At 39.1% G+C, this 26762-nt stretch overlaps 1 protein-coding gene across 2 annotated transcripts in view; it reads right to left on the bottom strand.

The window, feature by feature from the left end:
• Window positions 1-221: 221 nt before the first annotated feature.
• Window positions 222-26762, bottom strand: part of UPF2 (UPF2 regulator of nonsense mediated mRNA decay) — a 98477-nt gene continuing 71936 nt past the window's right edge. The window contains exons 16-22 of one of the 2 annotated variants that reach the window (XM_022580300.2): window positions 24426-24565; window positions 18392-18496; window positions 17984-18082; window positions 12247-12414; window positions 8184-8325; window positions 6738-6858; window positions 222-1500 (exon numbers count right to left, since the gene is read on the bottom strand). In XM_022580300.2, coding sequence (XP_022436008.1) covers window positions 1491-1500; window positions 6738-6858; window positions 8184-8325; window positions 12247-12414; window positions 17984-18082; window positions 18392-18496; window positions 24426-24565 — 785 coding nt within the window. In that variant the 3' untranslated portion in view covers window positions 222-1490. Of the gene's footprint in view, window positions 1501-6733; window positions 6859-8183; window positions 8326-12246; window positions 12415-17983; window positions 18083-18391; window positions 18497-24425; window positions 24566-26762 lie in introns of those variants that run through there. The other variant, XM_089906502.1, reaches the window with a different exon arrangement.

Below are 26762 nucleotides of genomic sequence, written 5' to 3'. Positions count from 1 at the left end.
GGCTACTTTTTGTACTGACCCCAAAGGTAACTAACTCAGGAACCCAGGAAAACAATGCAAGTAACAGATGCTAAAGGGAGAGCAACAATACTAGTGAAATGCTAAAGAAATCGTCTCTGAGACTATTTTATAAAGAATAGTGATGACCGTGGAAGATACTGATTTACCCATTTAATAGGTTTCCAAAACCCAAACCAAATAAAACACAACCACACCAAATCTAAATTACAACACTTTATTGCAGCATCGGCAAAGGTCAGATTTCTGAAGCTGGTGAAGATCGGGCAGCATTTCCATGTGAAATGTTACAACTTTACAAGTTTTGTTTCTTATTTAATTCTACATGCAGAAACTGAAACATGGTAAAAGAAAAAATGCAAAATAGCTAGAAAAAAAGATGTAATCAAGTTGTAGCATACAGATGTGCTCTTCAACTAAATTTACTATGCCTATTGGAAAGCAAACAAAAGACAACTATCCTAATAAATTAACAGATTGCCAGAAACAGACTAAGAATGTTCATTTCTACTTAGTGGGGGGAAAACAAAACAAAACAAAAGAAAAACAAAAGCAAAATAAAAGCTCTACTGTTTCCATACTTTGTTTAGAGACAGAGGCTGTAAACCCATGAAGGTCAACAAAATCTCCGGATCCCCTTCTCGCTGTCCTTCGTCCATCTTCTGTGACATCTGCCTGGCACGCTGTCTGTTTTCAATGATACTTACAATGGGCTCAACTATCCCTGTTCTTAGGCTGGTGTCAGACTCCCCTAAGCCATCTGGGTACATGCTTTGTACACTAATCGTCTTCACATTTTCTTTTTACCCTAGTAGGCAATGTTACATTACTGACTCTGATGGGTAAAACTGATTTTTCTCCCTCATCCCTTGTTCCTCTTGAGACAAATTCCTAAACAAAAGCCTTCCTGGTGGATTATCTGGTATTTGGATATCTTTCATCATTTTGTTGTCCTGCATGTAAGTTTTCACTAGAAGATTTTACTGCTTGCTCTATACTTTGCTACTATAGTCCTGGAGCCCCCAAATGTATCTTCTTCCAACTTGGGATGTTCAGTTCAGAGACACTGTAACTCAAATCAATTTTAAACTCAAGTTCATTTCCCCCATACCATTACCATTACAACCATTTCTTCTTCGGCTCAATCATCTCACTGACGCTCTTCTTGGTGTAACTGCTCAGGAATCAAGTCAACCATCTCATTTCTTGACTGCATTCTCAAGAGAAGATGAACCCTCACGTGATTTCCATTACAAAAGGCCTTTTCTGCCTTATCTGGAAGCGTCGGCTTGTTCCGGTGTTGGCAGAGGCTGCTGTTTCTGCCTCATGGCCCCAGCCTGTCCCAGGTTTAGATTCGCAACTCTCTAGACCGACATGCTGAGATGTGTCCACTGCTCTCATTCAATTGCTGGAGGACTCCACTATCCACAACATCAGATACAGGACCTAATGAAATGACACGTGCTGCTGGATCAACGTCTCCTAGAGGCACAAACAGGGCAATGTTAAAGAACCAGGACTGAGGACGACCCTCCAGCAAGAAAAGGCCCCTAAAAAAGGCCCCAGCCACTATTCACTGATGTCTGCAGACAAGTCAGTGCTTTTTAAAGAGCACACAAACTCCTACTGAACTAAGAAACAACAGGGGGCGGAGGGGCACTAAAAAGAGCAATTCTGATGCTGATCAGAAGGGGGTGGTCCCAGTAGCTCTCCTGTAACTACTTTCTAAGATGCTGAAAATTCATGGTTTGTGTCATGGCTGAACGGTGTACCCTCCAAATTCACATGTTGAAGTCTAACTGCAGTACCTCAGAATGTGACCTTATTTGAAGACAGGGTCACTGCAGATGTAATTTGTTAAGACGAGGCCAGACTGGAGTAGGATGGGCCCCTGATCATAACAGGAGGAAACCCAGACACAAACACCCTGGGAGAACGCCACGTGACGATGAAGACATGGGTCAGATGGTGCTGTGGAAGCCAGGGGATGCCAAAGATTGCTGGCAAAGCACCAGAAGCCAGGAGGGAGCCTGGAGCGGATTCTCCTCTCAGCCTCAGAAGGAACCAACCCGGCCCTCACCCTGGATTTCGGCCTCCAGAAGTGTGAGGTAAACCGTTCTGTTGTTTAAGTCACAAAGTTTATCATGCTTTCTTTTGGCAGCTCTAGCAAACTCATACAGGTTATCTCTCACAAGGCAAGTTGCATTAGCAAGAAACTTTCAAAGAATAAAATGCAAATACGGAAAAGTCTATCTTCAGCTGGATACATCCGTTAAGTCGTGCAGAACTGAACTGAATGGGAAAAGGTCAGTAGAAGTATTCTCTGAGAGAAAGAAACAGTCTCTCCCCTGATGTCAAGACAAAGCAATGGTCTAAAACAGAATACTTTAGATAAACGCAATGAATGACAGGAAAAGCGTTCACAGTCTTTGATAAATAAGACACACTTATTATAACCCCTTGCTACTCAGAGTGTGGTCCACACTCCAGCAGCTTTGACATCACCTGGGAGCTTGTTAGAAACTAATCAGAACCAGCAGTTTAACAAGAGTCAGGATGGTTAAAATAGGTATTTTAAAGTTTGAGGAGCGCTGGTATAATCCACACAAATTTATAGCATATAAACCATATTAGTATTAACACTTGCCAAAGATGCTGAGTTTCACAGTTTATTCAACACTCACAGGGTAGAAAGCAACCCTGTCCTGCACTACAGAACACCTTGGTAATTGTATTACCTAGAGTGCTACTGCCATTTTAACTCATTATAAGCAAATGCTTACTCCTTCTTAGAGCATTCCTGCCCAGGGAGAAGGACTGAAATTTTAACTTACAGCCCTATTTCAATCCTGATTATAAAATATAAAAATCATTATAATTAATGTCTGGGAGGCTTATCAAAATCTACAGGTAATAAAAACTTAAAACTGCTTTAATAACCAGTTTCCAAGTAAATTTCCCTTTATCTGACATATAATGTCAACAGTTTAATAACTTTTTAAAAAAAGTACTAGCCAAGTTAAGAGTCAAATTGAAAACAGTTTCTCAGACCTCACTCACAGAACCTCCCTCTGCCTCTTCCTACAGGACTTCAGCACGCAGACACCCGAGGACCACGGCTCTAGATGCACAGGTTCCTACTGAGTCTGGCCCAGCGTTAAAAATAGAAGAAAATAAAGAGGAGCCAAACTACCAAAAGACACCACCCATCACCTAACGTTCTTCCACGTGACTACATTTCTTCACTTAAGTTTAAAAAATAGCAAAGAACATTTGGAACTTGAAAGGCTTCAAAAACTCACTTTTACACATTTGCTTGTTCCTCTACAATGTTCATCTGAACCTGCATTTTAAGAGCACTGGCTTTGAGAAGACTATAAAACCATAAGACTTTACAGACGGCCATTTTCGAGAGTGTTGGACAAGTTAGGATTTCTTTTTCCCAAGTCATTATTTGAGGAAGAGATTTAAAATAGGTAAAGCCAAGTAGCTCAAGAGGTGGGAGTCTCACAAAATCAGGAAAACAAAAGGGAATGAGGGTGCTAGGGAGCATAACACAGGGAGAAAGTTTGTTAAATGACTAAGCATAGATTTTTTTGAAGTCCCTCTGTCCATTCAACAAATATTTACTGGGCATCTACTATGTGCCAGGCACCAAGACCTATGGAGGAGATATAACGGAAAGCAAGACAAGGCTTCATGTCTGCCCTGAGTCTTCAATCTCCTGGGGGATGGAGACAAGCTAGCAGGTGACGAAGCACAACAAGGTCTGGGGAAGCACAGTGAGCCAGGGCAGCAAGGTCAGGCTCCCGAGTTTCAAGGGGAGATCTGACGGAGGAGCAGGAGTTATCTGGGGAAGAGCCCGAAAGGGTTCCAAACAGAGGGAGGCAAAAAAGGGCATAACTAGAAGAGCTAAAAGGCCAGCTGGGTGGAAGTAGGGGAAAAAATAGCAAGAGGTAAAGCCAGTAAGGGGAGTGCACCCCCATCATGCAGGGTCGTGTTAACCAAGTGAGGAGCTGGGACTTTTATCCCACAAGCCACGAGGAGCCACTGAAGGGTTTAAGCACAAGAGCTCACTCCTGGTCAGGCGGCAGGTTTGCACTTGAGAAAGAACACTGTGGGGAGAGCAGAGAGGATGCATTGGAAGGGGTTGAAATTGGAGACTGAGAAGCATATCTGGAGGCTGCAGGCAGTAATCCAGATGAGAGGTGACAGTAGCTTGATCTAGGATCTCCATGGCGGAGATGGAATAAACAGGGCCAGTGTGAGAAAGCCATTTACCAGTAAAATCAGGGTATTTGTTAATTAACTACACAGAGAGACTGATGCAGAGGAAGAGTCAAAAACAAAACCTCCTTTTCTAGTTTGGACAACTGCGAGGGCAGAGCTTCCGTTCACTGGGCTAGAGAACAGAGGAGGGGAGGGGATGGGGCGGGGATACGCTGAAGTCGAAGTTCCCGGGAGACGTCTAGGTGGTTGTTCAGAAGACAGCAGGTGCACGGTCAGAAACCAGAGTGGAGGCTTGGGCTGGAGATCCGGCTGGTAATGGAGCCACGGGAGGGGACACCTGCGAGAGTGCTCGGCGTAAGTGAGGAGGGGCCAAGGACCAGCCTGAGGGGCACGGGTGTTTCCAGGAGGAGGCAAGGCCACCCCGGAGTCAGGAGACAAGCAGAGGAGGCAGGTAGGGAAGAAGACCAGAAAGGGCAGCAGAGCCGCAGAGGTCACGGGAAGAGAGTGTGCTGACAGAAGAGGGGGGCCCATGTGCAGAGCGCTCCAAGACAGCCACCCAGATGGCTGAACGGAGCACTGAGGCGGCCGGGCCAAGGCCAAGGTGTCAGGGAAGGGGCAGGGAGGCAGATGCACAGTGAGTGTGAGGTGAGAGAGAGCCAGCGTGGCCAGTTCCAAGTCTGGCTGCCTGCAGGGCTGGAGGGAGGGAAGGAAATCAGAAAGGTAACAAAGAACTTTGAAAAACGACTAAGTAACTGGTAGCAAACTAAGAAAGGCACATCTCTGTGTTCATATACACAACTATACAGCATGTTTAAGTTGATACATCTGCTTTCCCATATTTTTATTCCATACTCCTTGAGAAATGCTTGGTGCTTAGACTCTCCATCAATGATTTTTTAAATAAATACATGACTAGGGCAGAATTAGCTGTCAAGTACCTGGACCTGGTTTCTCAACTGGACTATAAACCTGAGAGTAAAGGCTCTGTCTTCTACTTCTGAATTTTCCATAGTGCAGGACTGAACCCATGGAAGGTGCTGGATGAAATGTAAGCTGAGGGGAGCAAATCCTACTGCAAATAGTAATTATGTAGCAAATGTCACATTTATTGATTCTGTAAAGTCACCCAAACATTGAAAAATTAGGAAATGATGCTACTGTTACAATATCTAAACTGAGAAAGGATTAGGGATTAATAGAAACAATGCTGTTCAGAGATGTTAGGCTGCAATATGGCCAGTGAAGTTGATGAGAAATATCAAGATAAGAAAGAGGGAGCAGACATTACCAAGAACACAATGGTATATATTTAAAGCTACTCTAAGAAAATGTAAAAGGAGAAAACTAAAATTTCCATGGCCTTTTTCTTAACTTAGCCGGTTCCACGTCTTAGCACAATAAAAGGTATTATTAAAGGACTTTAATGAAGGTTGGGTAATTTAAAATAACCTAATATCTTATGCCTTTTGTAACGTGCATTTCTAAAAAAAAAATTACACTCAATAGCTGTTAAAAAACATATCCCTAAACTGTCAATGACAAACCAATTTCCTAAACGGCAATTTGATTAGAGTTGTCTGAACATATAGTTCAAAGAAAAATGTTACCAGGAACACGAATATACTTAGTGAGTGAAGACACAGGCTGGAACATCTGTGTTTTCTCCAATGCTACTACTCTCCTCAGTGGACCATTTCTCTACCCCAGCAGTCTTTTCTACACCTGCTCGCCTGTCTCCAACAACAAGGTGACAACATTTGAGGGCTGCTGTAGAGCCTCAGTCTAAATACCCCAAGGAAGACCAGTAAGAGCACAAAGCCTATGTCACTTTTGATAATAACCCAAACACAAGACAGAAAACAAAGTTGATAGGTACGGGTCTTTAGATCAGATCCCAGCAAAACTTTCAACAACTTTAAAAACAAGATGAGTGAGGTCTTAGGCAATATCTTCTATATGAAATACCCTCCAGAGTTTTAATTATTTCACATTAAGCAACTCAAGTTTAAGAAGAACTGGCATAGATCCCAGCAGGATATTTTATAATTTAAAAACAAACAAACAAAATACCTCAAAACAAACTCAATCTGCATGACTGAAAGTCTAGTAACAGATTTTGAGTTTTTGTAAACACTATGATTACATAACACTGGCTTGAGAGATTCTAACAAAAAGCCTGTGACTTCTCTCAAACTAATCTGTTAACTAGTTCGTCCTCAAAAGAGGAAACTAAAAAATCCAAAGAAGCCCACTCAGAAAAAGTGAAAGCCAAGATTGGGGTGGCTGAAATTAAGGTTAAAAAACAAACAAACAAACAAACAAACATATTTATAAATAGGTTTTCTTTACTCAAATATCTACAACTCAAACACTTCTCTATTTTGCTAATCATTGGGCCTTGATCATTAGGTATAATCCAGAACTATCTAATTTGTTCACATGGACACCATGAAAAATAGCTAAGGCAGAAGTAAGAGAGACCGTCCTACCTCCCACCAGTCTTAAAGATTAGATCTGCATTAGGCGCTCCCTTTGGATGTTGGTAACGAGGCCGCCGCTCTCGATTGGTGTTTGCTGGAGCCGGGCGCTGGGCAAGAGACTGCAGCATTTCTGGAATTAGGAGCAAAACAGAAAAGGCATTTAACATTGGTAAATGTACTCCCAAGAAGCAAATAAAACCCTACGGAGATCAAGTTTATTAGTCCTGTCAGGTAGCTGACTAAAGAAAAATAACCATTATATGGACTAAAATGATTAATAAGTACAAGAAGAGCAATCAAGAGAGGAGACATGCTCTTGAGTATCATTTAACATCCAACGCTCCCTTTACAGTCAATGTGGCCACGATGTTAAGTGTCCTGAGGCAGTGAAACAGCGTAAGAAGCAGTTTAGTACAACAGCTATCAGCACGGCGTTTGGAGCCAGATAATATTAGCTCAAATCCCAGCTCTGCCACATACTAGCTATGCGACTTTTGGTTCAGTTTCCCTAAATGTAAAATGGGAATAATAATAAGCACTTATCTCATAGAATTGTTGTGAGGATTAAGTGATTTGATAAAGTACATAAGTGTCCGGCCATAGTAAGCACTTACACTGAGTGTTACCTACCATTATTTATTATTAAGAACATTGGGTATCAACTGAACTGGAAGAGAAGATTCTAGAAGTGGGATTTAAAGATAGAAACCTGGGACTTCCCTGGCGGTCCAGCGGTTAAGACTCCACGCTTACACTGTGAGGCACGGGTTTGATCCCTGGTCAGGGAACTAAGACCCCACATGCCACGAAGAGTGGCCAAAAAAAAAAAATTAATTAACAACAAAAAAAGATAGAAAACCAACTATTTATTTATACAACAATCTCTTGCACAAAAAGCAGTCGGTGAGTATAGCACTATACAGACAGCCATGTTATGGCTCTAAAATCTGGATGCCAGGGGAATGACAAAAGGCTGACTTATGAAGTGTCAGTGGACTCTATATGTAAAGTTCCAGTTAATCCAAGTGTGCTGGGTATGTCTCTATAAAACTGGAATCCTAACTTGATGCCCGCAAATCTGAAGGAATAGAGGGTCCTCGAGACCAGGATTCTCAAGTAGACAAAAGAAATGACATTTGTTGAATAATAATTTGCTCACAGTTGACTGGCAGCATGAGGCAATTAAAACTTGGTACTATATCACTTGCAAACATAGCTCTAACAGTATAGAACCTAACTGAATTATGGGGGAAGCAAAATATGACGAAAATTACATTAGTGATACTTTACAAAATAAGTGAGAGAAAAATGAAGACAGAATGGAATATAAAAAACAATCAACTTCTCAGGCTAAATATATACAAACATGACATGAAAAGGTGCAGAATAAAAGCTTTGATGTTCTGTACTTTAAAAACCCAAATTTCCACTTCCATCCTGAAAAAGATTTGATACCTTGATAATCTTCTTGTTCTTGCCGTTCATTGATATCTAGTGTGAGCTTTTTCATTCTCATCCTCTCTTCCTGTTCTGCCTGTTGCTGGTTCCAATGATTTGCAGCAAGTTGGGAAGACATGGGTACATTAAGGATCTTAAACTGAGAAAAAAAAATAATAAAGAAATCACAAATGGCTTGAGAAAATCAAAGAAAAAAGATTTCAAATAAATTAGTAAGTAGAATTAAATGAGTTTAGAAAAATAATCATCTTTCCTTCCTTAATAAGTCAATAAAGACAGCATCATCTAAGAACGTAAACAGACAACAGTGTTACTCTACTAGAGACAAACCCATTAGGGCTGGATGGGAAGTGGAAGGCCATCAAGTTCAACCTCCATCAAGTTCAACCTTTTCTGCACCCTGTTTGGGAGCACACATCTAAGCAACAGGGGATCATTTTCCACTGTACAGACCCTATTACATATGGCTAACTATGAGAAAGGGTTTTATACAGAATGCTGTAATCTGCACCCTTTTCATTTCTACCCTCTGGAATCAGTTCTGCCCTCCTGAACTATACAGTCTAGTCCGCCTTCAGGCTTAACAGACCTTCATATTCCAAAGATAGCTGTGACACCGGAAAAGAGAAAGAGTTAATCAACTGACCGATGAGATCTATTTCTCTATTATGGGGGAGAGTTCTTATCTACGGAATGGTTTGTTTTTAGCAGGATGTCCCTGTTTCAGGACTGTTAACAAGGATTAAACTATAAGAAATATATTGTGCATTTGTTTAAAACAATCAAAAAGTTCTTTAAAACATTACATAATGGCTCTATTACATTAAAACTTTTGCTTTAATGATCAAAACATTTTATTTCATTATTCTAATTCACAGACATTTAGATATAGAAAGAAACTATCAACAGTATTATCCTTTCTTTTCAACTACTTACTTCATTGGTGCAAATTTTTCTTTTCCTACTGACTACAGAAGAAAGTTATTTCTGGGCACAAATCTGGTGCACAAAGAGATCTTTCACTTAAAAACTAAAGATTCCTATAAAGCTACACATTTCACATTTCTAAAAAAACCATTGCACCAGAAGGGCCAACACCCAAAAGTCAAATAAAGAAATAAAAATCAGAACAAAATATACTTTCTTCGTCAGACCACAAAATAACAGTGATGTTTCTTCAAATAATGTTCCTAAAATTGAACATTTTCCAAAATTCCAAATAATGTTTATGAGTTGAAAATTTACTTAATAACCAAGTACTCTGAGCTCTCATTTCATATTTGCTAACATTTTAAAAATAAAGTTCAATAAAAATGTTTCCTTAAACAAAATTACACATTTTAAGAAATAAGGACTTCACTCCTCATTCTGAAGCTATATAGGTTACACACTATATAATCTATCCACTTTGAACCAAAAATATTTCTTCTAAAACACAGACTTATGGTTTTATGTTGACCCATACAATTTAGAATTCAGGACAGCTGAAATGAATTTACTTTTCAAAGCTCCACAGTTTCTGAAGGTAGGTTTTAATTTTATGCCTACACATTCTGAAAAGATCAAATGGGGTGTGCAAATTCACAGGTATACTGAATTTTCATGTATGCCTCAGAAAAGGGAGGGACGAATGAAGAAAACTGATTATTTACTGTTGTGTAATTTGATCTTCACAGAAAGATATTCCTAAGGCTCCTTTTAAATAAGAAAAATCAAGGCTCAAGAAGTGTGCCAATGTAGTACAAATGTTCAGGAGCTGTACGGGAATAGGAACCAAGGCCTACCAAACTGATGTTGCCACGTACTGCCCTTCACAATTTAAAAAAAAAAAAAAACTTCCTTTCTGTGCCAAGAAATCTGGTGATGAGGGGAGAGCGAGGGAGTGGAAAGGGGAAGCTGAGAGGTTTTAAAGAAAAAGAAAATGAATCAGACCTAAAATGTGATGACTGAAATAGAAAAGTCTACTCAGAGTACTAAGTCATTCCTAGAAAAGAAAAGAAAAGCAAAAACTCTGGGCTTTGAAAATCCTGGTAACCATGGTGAACTAGCAGTTCCAAGTGCTGAGAAGAGCAATTTTACAAAGATCTCACTCCAACACCAAGTTTAGGGTCTTGATCAAAAACAAACCCTTATTTTTCTAGGGACTGGGTGGAGGATGAGGGAAAGGGGAAATGTGAGGGCTCATCTCTGGCCTGAGGGTGAGAAAGGGGGGGAAATTTCCTAAAAACTTGATAACCCTAGAACCTGCGACGGAGGAAAGTCCTATTGACTAGAAAGGAATTAGGAAGACAGTGTCTGAAAAAGATACAGCAGTGCTCGGAATCGAAGTCAAAGTTAACTATTTAAACATGACTCATGATGGAAACCCTGTTCCCAGCCCTCCATTCTGTGATCCTAACTGGTATTCAGTTTTCATATCTCAAGATTTATTTGCAGTATAGCAAAATAATGGTATACTGTACAACTTTGATCTTTTGAGTAACAAGAAATTACCTGACCAAAGCAGAGATAAAAAATTAAGGTAGGCATCATCTCCTGGAGGCTGTGCTGGGAGGGAGGAAACAAAACATCCCTGCCCTCACAGAGAACACCTCATTCCAGGTCTTCTCCGGTCACCCCCGCAGCAGCTGTCTCCCTCTCATAGCCTCCTCCCCACCCAGTCTCTTCTATCCTCTTATCTTGCTTTATCTTCCAACACAGCACTGTCTCCAACCTGACATTACTTCTTTATTGTTGCCTCTCAATACTAGAATGAAAGCTCCCAAGAGAGGAGGGACTTGGCTGACTCCTGCATTTCTGCACATGGAACAGTACCTGGTATGTGGCAAGTCAACAATAAGTATCTGTTAAATGACTATTTAAATGAATGGGGGAGCCAGATGCTGAACTTGTCTGTGATAAGCTGTGGTAGCCACTGTATTTCATAGACACTGCCATTAATTATAAGATGTACCATTATTTTACATACCACTAGAACAGGAAAAAATGCTGTCAATTATCCCAAGAGTCCACCAACTCTAAGAGGTGGCTTGCCTTCAGAAACATTAAAGTGTGGAATTTTTTTTACAGAACTGGTAATATATGATGTATCCTAGAGTTGTGTCTGAGAGCCAGGCTCTGTTTTCTTCAGGGCACTTTTCACTATCTGCAAATATACTATGCTGGCTCTCTCCCTCATCTGGGTTGCGCATTCACGAGGCCAGGGGCTGCGTCTTGTTCATCACTGTAGCCTCACACTTAGGATGGTATTTGGCACATAGTAGACAATATTTGATGAGTGAATGTTTGAATCAAAGTGATAGCTTAGTAGTTGGGGAAATGATTTTGAGGGCCATCTGTGAGATAAGGGAAAGAAGGAAGAGGTAATTTAAGGTGAATGGAGGAGAAGGATTAGGGGTCAGAAAACAATGATTTTTGTTTTTTTCCCAAGAGAAATCTTGGCAAGTGAGCATTTTCTTGAGATTATCTGCCCTCACCCCCCTTTCCTTTCCCACCCTGCGCTTACACATGAAACCCTTCTACTGAAAGTCAAGGTATTTATATCTTCTAACAAATACATATGATTTAAATTTTAATTTATTTATCTGGCTGTGTCGGGTCTTCGTTGCGGCACACAGGATCTTTGTTGAGGCATGCAGGATCTTTCGTTGTGGCACACGGGCTTCTCTCTAGTTGTGGCATACGGATTTTTTCTCTTCTCTAGTTGTGGCGCACAGGCTCCAGGGCTCGTGGGCTCTGTAGTTGTGGCGTGCGGGCTCCAGAGCACATGGGCTCTGTAGTTTGCAGCACGCAGGCTCTCTAGTTGAGGCGCTCGGGCTTAGTTGCTCCGCAGCATGTGGGATCTTAGTTCCCTGACCAGGGATCGAACACGCGTCCCCTGCACTGCAAGGCAGATTCTTTACCTCTGGACCACCAGGGAAGTCCCTATCACTGAATACTTTAAATGTTTCCAGTCTTTCCCCTTGTAAGCAAAAGATAATTTAGAACCTATACAACAAAGTTACTGCTTACACTTGATAACTAACAACCAACTGTGAATACAGGGTGGACAGACTCTTACCTGCTGTTTATTGCCTTTTCTGGTTAACATGACAAATGGCATCGTATCTGCAGACTCTGTCTCTCCCTCCCCACCACCGAGTGGGGGCCCTTTCCTCAGCTGGCTTTTGAGATGCAAGGGAATGGCAACATCAAGTTGGTGCACTTTAACAGATTCGCCACTTCGTTGCTTAAAGACAGAAATGAAAAAATGTAAATAACCCAATACATTGCAAACAATTCCTTCAGTGCTATATTTCTTAGAGCAAACACTAGAGCCAAGTCGTCTTTCTGAAACCACAGAGCCATCCCCCACCTCCAAACCCTTACACATGCCTTGGAAGAACTATATGATTTGGCTCCTATTGATGGCTCCAGCCTCTCCCAAGCTCAAACAATGCTGTAGGTTCTACTGTTTCCCTGTTCCTTGAGTGCCCTTGTCCTCTCATTCACACTCATGGCACACATGTTCCTCTGTAGTTATCATAGGCCATAACTGCCTGCTTATCCATGAGACGTCCCACCTGACTGATGGGGTTCATCACTGAACCCTTTCCCTGGCATTCTGTGGTGGTGCTTTACACACAGCAGGTGCCCAATTAATATTTAAGAGTGAATGGAATCAATTAATGTTCAGATTAACTTCTTGCTTATTAATATCAATTATTTTTAGCATTCACACTGGATTTATCAACCAATTATTTAAACAAACCTTCACCAATGACTTACATGTTAGGCTTGGAGATACTAATATTAAAAAGATAGTCTCTACCCTCAAAGAGCTCATAAACTTGTTAAGTAAGCGAGAGAAATAAATTAATTACAATTCATCTGGGTTGTGTATAACGTGTGTTGGGGATGGAGTGACCACACAGGCCTAGCTGAGAGTGGGTGGGTGCTGAGATTTCACAAAAGGTCGAATGAAAATGGGACATTTGAGAACATTAAGACTTCACATGACTTCTTCCAAGCAGATGGTAAAAGAGCAGTTTGGGGGATATGGAGGGAATTTAGGCAGGGGAAGAATAGGTGCAAAAGCAAGGATGTGAAACAGCAGGTGCATTTAGGGAACTGCAAATAATTTTCTAAGTCTGATGAATGGAGCACGAATGAGAAAAGAGCGGAACATGACTCTTCAAAGCTAAAAAGGTAATGCCGAAAGGCCATGAAGGTGTTAAAACGGCTTAACTGCTATTTAAATAGTCTTTTGATATAGGTGCCATATATGCAAGAGACTTGCAAATCAAGCAAAATGGTAATAAAGGTGTAAGGTTTTATTGTTTTGTTTTGTTTTTTTGCGGTACGCGGGCCTCTCACTGTTGTGGCCTTTCCCGTTGCAGAGCACAGGCTCCGGATGCGCAGGCTCAGCGGCCACGGCTCATGGGCCTAGCCGCTCCGCGGCATGTGGAATCTTCCCGGACCGGGGCACGAACCCGTGTCCCATCGGCAGGCGGACTCTCAACCACTGCGCCACCAGGGAAGCCCGGTTTTATTGTTTTGATTTCTAAGTTCCAATTTCTTAGAATTTGCTTAAAGTTCTCCCAGGTTCATAAGATTTATCAAGACTTTTTATCAATACTTAAAATTTGAAAGAATCATGTTAGATGAATCTTGATTTGTAAATTATCTTTCTTTCCTGATTACAAAATTAACATGCTCTTTTCGTAAACTAGTTCAATACAAAAATATATTACCGGGCTTCCCTGGTGGCGCAGTGGTTAAGAACCCACCTGCCAGGCAGGGGAAAATGGGTTCGAGCCCTGGTCTGGGAAGATCGCACATGCCACAGAGCAAATAAGCCTGTGCACCACAACTACAGAGCCTGCGCTCTAGAGCCCGCAAGCCACAGCTACTGAGCCTGCGTGCCGAAACTACTGAAGCCCGCGCACCTACAGCCAGTGCTCCACAACAAGAGAAGCCACCGCAATGAGAAGCCCATGCACCGCAACGAAGAGTAGCCCCTGCTCACTGCAACTAAAGAAAGCCGGTGCACAGCAAAGACCCAACGCAGCCAAAAATAAATTAATTAATTAAAAAAAAAAAAATATATATATATATTACCAAGTGCGTCCATACCAATCCCTCCAGTTACCTCCCTCAGCCCGACTCCTATTAACAATGGGTCATGTCCTTCCAGATTTTTTTCTTGCATATATATACATATATAAACATATACTATATACACATATAAACAGGAGCAACCATGATGCATATTATTCTATACTAAACATACATGTTTTTCTTCTTTTTGATTCAATATCTTGGGCATCTAGTTGAATATATACAGAGCTAATTATAGGGGTGTGTCTTATTTATTTTATTGGTCCTCTATTGATAGACAGCTTAGACTTTTTTTTCTATTACAATGTCACATCTTTGTGACATTATATTTAACTTCATGCACTTGAGAGACTATTATTAAGGGTACATTTTTAGATCAAATGGCACACCCATCTGACAGGTTTACCAAATTTTCTCTAAAAAACACTGGACTCATTTACCCTTACCAAATACAGATGTTTGCCCACACTTAACACAATAGATACGGTCACTTTTTAAATCTTAATATCTGATGATCTGATAAAAAGGCCCTTCTTAGTTTGCTTATCTTTTGATTGTCAGTGAGCTTTAGCACGATTTTGCATATTCTTTCCAACAACAACAAAATGAGTCATTCATCTTTTCTCATTAGTTTGTATGATCTCTTTGGTATACTAGAGATATTGACTTGTGTTGTGTCGGCTATAGACCTTCCCCCCCCCGCCCCCCGCCCCCGGTTTGTTATTTCTTGGAAGTTTTTATGGCATTCTGTGCTGGAAAGTAATGCAACAAATGGTTGATAAGAGACTACACCACTCACTACCCTTTCACCTTAAGCAAGTTTTTTTGTCTTTCCAAGCCTATTTCTTTAAGTGAAACATGGGAATATGAACAGCACCCAACAGCACTGTATGAAGAATAAATGTAAAGTCTTAATGCAGTGCTCAACAGTCTTCATAATGATTAAGATTTTTTTGAGAGATTTGCAATTAATTCTGGTGTGGAAATAAAACAGAAATCCAGCTTTATTTTTATTGACCATTTGTTGAATACACCATTTTCCCTCAACTGATGTGAAATGTTAACTTCATCATGATTAAACTGCCACGTTCTGAGGTCTATTCTGGACTCTCCTCTGTTTGATTAATCTATCTATTCCTGCAACAACCTATAACTGTATGTATATCTTGTATCTCAACTCACCCTTCATTTTCTACAAGTCTCCTAGCTTTTCTGTTTGTTCTTACAGATGCTTTTAGGAATAATTTTGTTAAGTTCACGCTACATTCATGTCCCTGTTCTTCTCTCCCCCAACCCCCACCCCATCCCCAAATGCCCCCCGTGGGACAGAATTAGGACTGCATGAAATTTAAGGACCTGATTCATGAAGAGTCAATGTCTTCACGATACTGCAACTTCCTATGATTTTTAGCAAAAGGAAGACACCTGTACAACTGTTTGTTTGGGGTATTTGATAATGATTTAAAATCAGTGCCTAACAGAGGATGAAGTTTTCTCCAGTACATAAACACAAATGCAAAAATGTGAATTCAAAGTTTCCTCCTCTCTGATCGCATCCTCACATCCTTCCAGATCACTTCTTCAAGACTGCTCAATAAGCAATGATCACTGGACCACATCAAAAGCTCCCATTCCTCTGACTTCCTCAGCTTTTCTACCTTATTTCTAAATGTTGGGCTCCTCAGGGCTCAACCCTGAACCTGCTCCTCTTCTGTCTCCACACTCTACATCTGGGTGAGTCAGTTATTGCCATGGCTTTAAATATGCTCTAACAACCGCTCCGTTTGTGTTTCTCTTCTGATTTCCAGACATTCCCACCAACACCTCACAGGCTCCTCACACTTAACAAGTGGAACTTGGGCTCACTCTCCCGTTTCCTGTCAGAGACCAGCCAGTGGCCCCAAAGCTAAAAGACTTGAGTGTCGTCTTTGACTCCTTGGGCCCCACACACTGCTTATCTAATCAAGCACCAAATAAATCCAGTTCATTCTACCTCCTAAACAGCTTTCAAATCCAGGCTTCTGTCCGTGTGCCCTGCCACTCCCCTAGACAGATGGCCATCATCTCTCACCTGGGTTACCACCACAGCCTTCTAACCACCCCCCTGGTTAGTCTCCCTGCTTTCAGTCCTATCCCAGTCTGAACCAGCTCCTTAAAGGACCAGGCCACTCCCAATTACCTGTTCTCATGCTGTGATCCACCCACAGACCGTGTTCTATTAATACTGGCCTTTTTTAAGTTTTTCAAACACAAGTTCTTTTCTGCTTCAGGACCTCTGACACACCGTTTTCACGTTACCCTAATTTTTCACCCAGATGACTCCTCTGTACCTGTCTTGTCTAAAAGTCATGCTCTCAGAGACGCCTTCTCTGATCATCTTATCTAAAGAAGGCCCTTCCTTTACTCTCTACCAAAGCGTTCTTTTAGTTCCTTAGCACTTATAATTTGAAATTACGTATTTGTGGTTAAGTATCTACCTCCCCCATAAAAGTACATTCTCTGAGAGCAGGAACCAGGTCTGTTTTTATTTACTACTTTATACTAAGCCTGAACAGTGCTAGTCACACAGTAGGCCCAATAAATACTTGCTAGACGAATGAATGAGTAAATCGCTACTGACTCATGTAAGATAGGAAAAACTTCTTTAAGGAGTAAACTGTTTACTACCTCGTCAAAGGGATTATAATGATTATGTTTTATTTGATGATGTGTGCTCCTAAATGACATGAATATGAGGTTTGTTTCATAAAGTAAGAGTTTTCTAGATGTATGAAGAAATTTTAATATACGTAGGAAGAAGCAAATTGGCCTGTACCGCTAATTTATACATTATCATAGCTTCTGACCTTACTATCATCAATGAAAGTAAAATCCAGTATTTCTTCTCTAAAGGATTATTCCATCGGCATCTACTCCATAACATCCTCTATCTTAAAAATAACCCTCCTCTTTTAACTCTGACCTTCTCTAGCTACATCCCCATTTCTTTTCCCTTTCTAGAAAACGTCTCAAGTCAGCTTTACCTGTATCCAGTATTTTCACTTCCTCCTTTTCCGTTTCCCACTGAGCCCACACTCCATGGGGCTTTCACCTACCATTCCAACAAAAGCCCTCTTCTTAAGTCACCAAAGGTTAAAACAATAGCTATATATAGGGCTGAAGTAAACAGTCCATGGGATTTTCCCTCTAACTACAGAAAAACATAATTACCTAAATCACTGGGAAGATGGAGCTTTTTATAAAATCTAGTATCTTAATATCATGAATACATTAAATAATGAACATTTCTTTAAATATCAAATGACCAATTTCCTCTAGATATTTATATACAAGTTATTCAAATTATAAATCAAAGTTAAGAATTTACTAAATTAAATTTCCCTACATATTTATCTTCTGCAGTTTGACTCCTAAACAAACTGCAAGTGAAGTGTTTTAGAAATAGAGATACGACTTCAGAGAGAAAAGGCGGAGGGTGATACAATGAAGTCACTCTGTTCCAAGTATTATTACATTTTTTCCACCTATTTTCAAAGAAATGTGGGAAATCAGGATGTGGGATGCCAGAAGTATCGGCAGCTTCAAACGCTCTAACTTAGAAAGAGCTGCTGCAGAGGTAAATGTTTAGGTAGGAAACACAATCAAAGGTGCTGCAGTATTTTGTATGGAATACTTTGGATAAGAGCAACAGTCAATACCTGAAGATTTTCTAGCATCATTTTATCCAGAGCTTGAATGAAGTCCTCATCTTCTACACAAGGTACATGTTTGAGTCCACCTCCCTTAATCATTACCTCCTTATAAAAACAGAATAGAAACAAGAATTCAGACCAGAAATTCTAACTGTAATGTTTTGTATGGCAGAACCTTTTGTATTGGTAACTTTTTCAACATAACTCAAGGAATGAGTGAGCAATATAACATTATTATATATTCAAAGAACTTTTTAATAAAGAAAAGTATTTAGATAGGAAAACAACTTAAAAATGAATTTCCAAAGAAACATTATTTCAATTATCACAAAAAACTAAAACTTCAGTGGCTAAAATTGAAATACTATGAAAATAATGCACAATTTCAAAAAGTGAATTTTCAGCCATACGTACAGTATTTTCTTCATCAGTTTCATTCTCCTTATTTGAATCCGTGAGGTAATCTGTATTCTCTTCCTCTTCTTCCTCCCCTTCATCATCATCATTATCAGAACCCTCCTGAAATTAACATTTGTAGATTAAAACATTTTGAAAAACATTACTACTTTTACATGCCTTAAAAAGATGTTAAAATTTCTGTATAATTGTTTATTATTCTCTGGTTTCAGCCTTTTATGCTGTCTGCCTAGAATGGTAGGGCGAAGTCAGCTGGCAACATGTACTACATACCAGTAGCTGAAAACCCATTTCACATTTTCCACTGATCTAGTAATACAAAGATCCTTTGTAGGAACTCTTCCTTGAATTCCACAAGGAACGAGTTTCCTGAACCTTTTGTTATTTTTCTCCTCCCTAACTTGAGACTGATTTTCTCATAGTAGTTCTTTAATACCCATCTAACTCTGCAATGAAAACTGACAATTCAAATTTAACATTGTTACCATTTGAAAGCAATGACACTACACTTTATAAAGCACCTCACTGTATAAAGCACCTCAGTTTAGAAAGTGCTCTCACAGCATTTTGTTTGCTCTACCTAATTCTGAAGAAGAATGGATAAGCTTTATGGTCCTCATTTTTATATGTGAAAAAACTAAGGCTCAGAAAAGTTAAGTGGCTTGCCCAAGGACACGTGCTTTATTAAGCAGAGGAGATAGACATTCTGACTCCCCTTGCTGGTGGCTTTCAAGTACTACATCTCTCCATCCTCTCCTGTCAGTCCCCCCAGCATCCTTTTCTCTCAGCCAAAATTCCTTTCAAACGGAAGATTGGGCAGAACTCCAGTGAATTTTCAAAGAGGCACAAAAAAGCCAAAACTATAACCATAACCAAAACCAAAAAAAACCCAACCACACAGGGGCAGCATTCCATCTGAGTATCCTTCCAACACAATTCACTCCCACTCTGTTCCATAAAAGTTTTTTTTAAAAGACTACACTAAACCCAGCTGCTTCTCGTTGTTCCAAGAGAAATAAAGTGAATGAGAAATAATTCCTAAGAGAAAACAAATGATTTAAATTTGTTATAACACTTCTAGTATACACAGAAATTGATTTTAAAAATCCAAACAGTGCATTATTACTTATATAGAGACATTTGAAAACTTTTAGAATTTCTGAAGTGGAAATAGTTGAGGAAAATACAGAAAGGCATTAACTTTTTTTTCAAATGCATTAACCTTTTTTGACATAATTCTATAATTCAAATTTAAATTTGCAATAGAAATGCTCTTAAATTGGCCCTTGGAAAAAATTAATCATTTCTTAACACTTGAAAGATGCTTCCTATTCAAAAACTAAGCTAAAACGCATTAACTCTTTTCTTTCACCATTTTTTATATTGCTCAGGCAAAATAAAACGGATTAACTTTTGAAATTAAAATGCTGAACAAGAAATCTCCCTGTCCTAATCCCATGGTCATAATAACCTGTGAGGTGAGGAAGTCAACAGACCACATGAGCTGGTAAGGAAAGCAGGTGGTCAGCACAGCACAAGTCAAACTGTCCAAGTTCAAATGCTGGCTTGCTAGGACCTGGGGCAAATAATTAACGTATCTGTGCCTTATTTATCACCTAATTCACAGGGTGCCAAGAGAAATGGTAATATGAACACAATGACCATGCTCAATAAATATTATTGCTATTACAATAATAAATCTTGTACTTCCTCTAAAATGCTACAGAAAATTAGAATTTTAGCAGCAGAACATTTACTTCATCTTTAAAGTTACTTTTAATTTACCCAGCTGATACTGAGAAGAAAATATTCTGGTTGTTATGTGCTAAGAATAACTTCAAAAGGCCATATGGAGCTTGGAAGAGTTGTGGACCAAGATGGAAAAGAAGAGTACAACTTTCCTGAAGAGTTCCACTCCAGCCCTGTTCTTTCTCAGTCGAGGCAAATATTTACAGAATATATCTTACATTGTTCTTACTACTTTATAATCGACCCATCTTCTCTCTTTAAAAATGTGGGCTTCCCTGGTGGCGCAGTGGTTGAGAGTCCGCCTGCTGATGCAGGGGACACGGGTTCGTGTCCTGGTCCGGGAAGATCCCACATGCCGCGGACCGGCTGGGCCCGTGAGTCATGGCCGCTGAGCCTGCGCGTCCGGAGCCTGTGCTCCGCAACGGGAGAGGCCACAACAGTGAGAGGCCTGCGTACCGCAAAAAAAAAAAAAAAAAAGTTCTCCTCCCTATGTTTGGAGGGTACTGGTGGGAAAGGATGGTCTCGGGTGGGAGAGCAAACAATTCCAACTCCCTTTCCTTAAAGTAAACCAACCATTCCTTTCAATTCTCCTCCCAGACAAGGCTCATGAGTCATCCTATTGAACATTTTGTTTTTCCACTTAGGAAACACACATATATTATGTATAATATCCACTTTGCAACTGGAAAAGAAATAGTTAAAATGATACAATTTTAAAAATTATAAAGTTCACTTCTGAAAAGGAGAAAATGCGTTTAGAGGAGAAAATATAATACAACTATTCAAATGAGAAATTTATAGGAAAATGAGTCACTCTTTAATGTCATATTTACTGAGGATGTTTAATTTATTAGATTCTTTATCTAATTAGTGCAGTAGCAAAATGCAAAGACAGCCATAAGATTAGTCTAAAAATACAAAATGGAAATACTCTCTCATTTCCTTTTGTTGTTATAAAGTACTTAATAAGCCAATTTAAATTATATAATTGAATGTTTCTATGACAAACTCATTTTTTAAAAAAGCAATATAGGGACTTCCCTGGTGGCGCAGTGGTTAAGAATCTGCCTGCCAGTGCAGGGACACGGGTTCGAGCCCTGGTCCGGGAAGATCCCACGTGCCGCAGAGCAACTAAGCCCATGTGTCACAACTACTGAGCCCGTGTGCCACGACTACTGAAGCCCACGCGCCTACAGCCCATGCTCCACAAGAGAAGCCACTGTAATGAGAAGCCCACACACCGCAACAAAGAGTAGCCCCCGCTCGCCACAACTAGAGAAAGCCCGCATGTAGCAACGAAGATAAAACAAGGCCAAGAATTAATTAATTAATTACTTTTCTTTTTTAAAAAAAGGAATATAGCAATGTCCATCTCTTACATAGAAATCAATTATAGAAACATATTCCAGTTCTAAATTTTTATCAATTTATTTATATCTACTTTAGGGGAGTGGTCAGGTTGGAAAGAGAAAGTGCTGGCAATACTATATTGTATATTTGAAATTTGCTAAGAGTAAATCTTAAAAGTTCTCATCACACACACAAAAGAAACATTTATAACTACGTGAGGTGATGGATGTTAACTAAGCTTATTATGGTAATCATTTCTCTCTCTCTCTCTCTCTCTCTATATATATATATCAAATCATTATGTTATATGTACACCTTAAACTAATACAATGTTATATCAATTATATCTCAATAAAACTGGGGGAAAAAGTGGTAGCAAAATAACAACACAAAGGTGTATTTCTACTGCCTATAAATGCTAACCAATTATAAAAACCATACATTATTATTTATGCTGCCTTTTACACAATAATTCATTTTTAACTAAGAGCAAAGCTATTTGCTATGTAGTCAAATCATCCGAAATGTTCATTAATAGGTACAGACCTTCAGGGCTAAAAAAAAAAAAAAAAAGACAGGGATTTCTACTTCCAACTATAGAAAATCTTAATTACCTTAAATTATTGGTCATTTTTCAAAATTAATTAATTAATTAATATTTATTTTTGGCTGTGTTGGGTCTTCGTTGCTGCGCATGGACTTTCACTAGTTGCAGTGAGCGTTATGGTGCACAGGCTTCTCATTGCAGTGGCGTCTCTTGTTGCAGAGCTCAGGCTCTAGGCACATGGGCTTCAGTAGTTGTGGCATGCGGGCTCAGCAGTTCTGGCTCGCGGGCTCTAGAGCACGGGCTCAGCAGTTCCGGCTCGCGGGCCCTAGAGCACAGGCTCAGTAGTTGGGGCGCATGGGCTTAGTTGCTCCTCGGCATGTGGGATCTTCCCGGACCAGGGCTCAAACCCATGTCCCCTGCACTGGCAGGCGGATTCTTAACCACTGCGCCACTAGGGAGGTCCCTATGGGTCATTTTTCTTTCACACTAAATGAAGCTTTTTAAAAATCCAGTTTATGAATCTCTCTTATGAATGCCTTAAATAATTTACATTCCTTTATACATTAAACAACCCATATCCTCTAAACATTTGTATTCTATTTACTCAAGTAAATCAAAACTTAAAAATTTAATAAATCCAATTTCCACAAAACATTTAAATATTGATTATAAATTTAAACTTTTAAAATATTTAATTAAAATCACACTTCTAAATTATCACACTCTCCTAAATGCTTTTAGCACCCAAGAGTCACAAAGAAACCATACACATGATATCATAATTATAAGCTTACAAAATGAAAAAGTGCTAATTCCATGGTTTAAATTTTATATTCATCAGTATTTTATTGTTATTCTTATTCATCCTGCTTTTCATTTTCTTAACTTTCTAATTTAAATATATATTAATGTAGACAGAATAGCATAAGGAACCCTTACCCATTACACAACTGAACAATTATTAACTAATGGTCATGTTATAGCTTCTTGTATATCCCTAACTCATTGCCCAGTCTACTTCCAGGTTATGAAGCAAACCCCAGATACTCTATGGTTTTAGGTGGAATTTTTAAAACTTAAGCAGCTTTAGAAGAAAAAAGGAACGAATTAAGACTATTAGGTTGAATCATATGTGAAAATGACATTTTGGTAGGTCCGAAATGGTAGAACAGTCATTTCATATGGTTTGGCCTAACAGAGTTGTAAAAACAAAAGGGCACACTGATGATTATGGTACACGATGATTTTCAGATTTCCTATACTATCAGATCTGGGAAAAAGCAAAGTTATTAACATCTAGTCCATAATTTTTTCATAAAATCTATAGGTTAAAAAGTCCACACTCAAAAGTGAGATTAAGGGTACTTCCTGGTGACCCAGTGGTTAAGACTCTGTGCTCCCACCGCAGGGGGCACAGGTTCAATCCCTGGTTGGGGAACTTAGATCTCACATACTGCACGGTGTGGCCAAAAAAACAAAGTGAGATTAAGATGCATAGCAGATCGGGACTTTCCCGGTGGCGCAGTGGTTAAGAATCTGTCTGCCAATGCAGGGGACACAGGTTCGAGCCCTGGTCCAGGAAGATCCCACATGCCGCGGAGCAACTAAGCCCGTGCGCCACAACTACTGGGCCTGCGCCCTAGAGCCCGCAAGCCACAACTACTGAAGCCCGCGTGCCTAGAGCCCATGCTCCACAACAAGAGAAGCCACCGCAACGAGAAGCCCGCACACCGCAACAAAGAGTAGCCCCCGCTCGCCGCAACTAGAGAAAACCTGCGCACAGCAACAAAGACCCAACGCAGCCATAATTAAATAAATAAAATTTTTTAAAAAGAAAAAAGATACATAGCAGATCAAACAATTTTTTGTCTTCAAATTGCTTATTAAATAAAAATCCTAACCATAATGATGGATACATGTCATTATACTTTTACCTAAACCCATACAAAGTACAACACCAAGAGTCAACTGTAATGTAAATAATGGACTTAGGGTGATCACGATGTGTTGCTATAAGGTTCATCAGTTGTAACAAATGTACCACTTTGGTGGGGGATGTTGACAATGGGGGAAGGTTGTGTGAGTAGGTACGAGCAGGTGACATATGGGAAATCTCTGTATCTTCCCCTTAATTTTGCTGTGAACCTAAAACTGCTCTAAAAAAATGGTAATTTTTAAAAATCCTATGATCAGTATTTTCTTACTTGTAAAAAAAAAACCTCTTAATTAATCCAGCAGTTTTATAATAGACATATACTACTAGTTACATGTACTCTAATAAAACTAAAGAGGAGATCTTATTTTATACATTAAAGAAAATATTGGCTCATATAATCAAAATACTCTTACAAATGTACCTATTTTGCTATAAATAAAAGTCATCACCTCTTCCTCTGGCTCATTCACTTCACTTTCATTTCCAGATTGTTCCTCTGTTTCAGCTCCTCCTTCTTCTTCTTCTTCATCCTCTTCAAGATTTTCTCCTTCTGTCATAGAATCTTTTGAGTCTTTGTCATTTACTAGGCCTTGAAGTGAGGAGAAAGTAGAAAAAGACATTAAAAAAAAGATAAAGGCAAGTTTTCAACAGTGAGTATTATACCACTTAAAGTATGTATTAAGATAATTCAACAGCCATGTTCTCAGAATAAAATAAAAACAGAATTTAAAACTATTTTGAGAACCATTTAAAAAACTTAATTAGATCTTTATTTCAACAAAGGAGCACTGATATATTTCTTAACCACTAGCCAAAAAAAAAGGTTTTTTTCCCCTTTCTCAGAGCTTCCAAGTGTTTATCTCAGTCTCAGATGAACAAAGGCAAACAGTAGCAGCACATAAGGTACAGCTTCAGCCACATACAATGCAACCTTGGTCACACTTTTTATCAAATGATATTTCAAGAATCTCTAAAAACTCAATGATATAATAAAATTACATCGCTTTAATGGAGAAGTCACATTTGACTATCAATTTGAATGTCTGCAAATTAAGACTGAGGGAAAGAGGCAAAGCTATATGGTGACACATCAAACAGCTGTGTCACCAAAGAGCTTGTTTTTTTCTTCAGTAACAGCGTGTTCCTCCAAAGGGAATTCCCTGGCTTGAATCTCCTTCCTCCTCCTCATGTTCATCCACATTTTGCTGCCTAGTCAATTCTTTTTTATTGTCATTTGAGTTCCAAACTACTCTCTACTTTCAAGATGCACATACCATGGTCTCATCTGATCCGACTTTTCCCCACGCTCCCTAGTCCTAATCAAGCCTTTTCCTGTAGTTGGGGTAGACTCTTCTGTGTCACAAAGTACACTACCTTGCGTTCGTGATCATCAAATTGCTTATCCATAGAGAATATCATTCAATATGCACTTTCAAATCCTATACATTCTTCAAATTCAGTCTAAGTTTCACTTCCTGCATAAACTCACTGAGTACTACTTTTCCTCCTACTTACTCTAAAGCACTTGGAGAATTGATCACAGCACTTTACGTTTAAAGATACACCATGTAATGGTTTTTCTAATGATTTCAATACATGTTACATCAGATTATAAGAGCCTTGAGAACAAAAAACTTTTTTTATATATTCAAAACTCATTAGAGGCCATATATTGATAAATACACAGTAGGTGTTTAGTAAATACTTGTTTATTCACAGAATCTTAGACAATTAGAGCAGACAGAAACTTTAGTGACGATGTGATTTAACCCTTTCATTTTATAAGGTATACTGAAGCCCAGAAAGTTTGAATAACTAACACAACCAACAAAAACAAAAAATTACTCCAGTGTCTTAAGTCTAACCAATTAAGAACTGACAAAAACACAGATGTACAGAGTGATGAAAGTAGGTACATTCAAGTTTGGAAATTAAAAAAAAAAAATTGAGAAAAGATGGATAAAGCTCAGAGAGATCTGTTTTAAAAGAAAAATAATACTGAGGGAAAAAACTGCTATCTCAGATTGAGATACCATTAACTTACTATTTTATTTATTTATTTGGAATTTCAGAAGCAATATAATGGGCTTTTATGTTATCAAAGGCAAAAAATTAAAAGTCAGGACTATATAAATCTAAGCACTCTCAATAAAAATATCACAGTGCTGATAAACTCACATGGCCTAATATACCATTATACCTTTTTTATAGCCACTTTAAAATACGTGTCACGGGAAGAACTCTAATGGATAAGTAGCTTTGTTTTGATAGCCGTACATCTAATTTGTAAGGAAAATCCTGCTATTTCTAACATATTTTCATTTGCATTGCAAGTTATTTCAAAAGTAGTTTATAAATATATTTTGCATTTGCTAAGCTGTATAATAAACCGTTCAGTTGCTGACCTCTAGGACACTGTCAATCTAAAATAAACAATGCAGATAAAAATGTACAAAGGACATACGGTTAATAAAACGTAAAATCTAGACAGTAAAATATTTAAAATGTGGGTCAGAATTAAGTGTACTTGGGGACCAAAATCAAATACTGTTTTCTTGAATTTGAGCTGCTTGGTGCCTCAGTTTTCCTGCTCATAACACACAGAGTAATAATTGTGATACTCCCTTTCAAATGGTTTTCATTTGTATTTCTCTGCTCACTAGACATGCTGAGCATTCTCCCCACATACTTAATATGTCAGAAAGAGCACAGTCTTTGAATTCTGGCTCGATTGTTAACCTAGTATTTTGATTTGGGCTTTACATAACTCACTTGTCAAATATGAA

The sequence above is a fragment of the Delphinapterus leucas genome, chromosome 2 (assembly GCF_059928025.1).
Source record: "Delphinapterus leucas isolate spDelLeu-1000000601 "Yukka" chromosome 2, BTC_Dleu_Yukka2, whole genome shotgun sequence".
NCBI classification, from domain to species: Eukaryota; Metazoa; Chordata; class Mammalia; order Artiodactyla; family Monodontidae; genus Delphinapterus; species Delphinapterus leucas.
The sequence above is the reverse complement of the archived record's forward strand: the minus strand, read 5'-3'. Positions and strand labels throughout refer to the sequence as shown.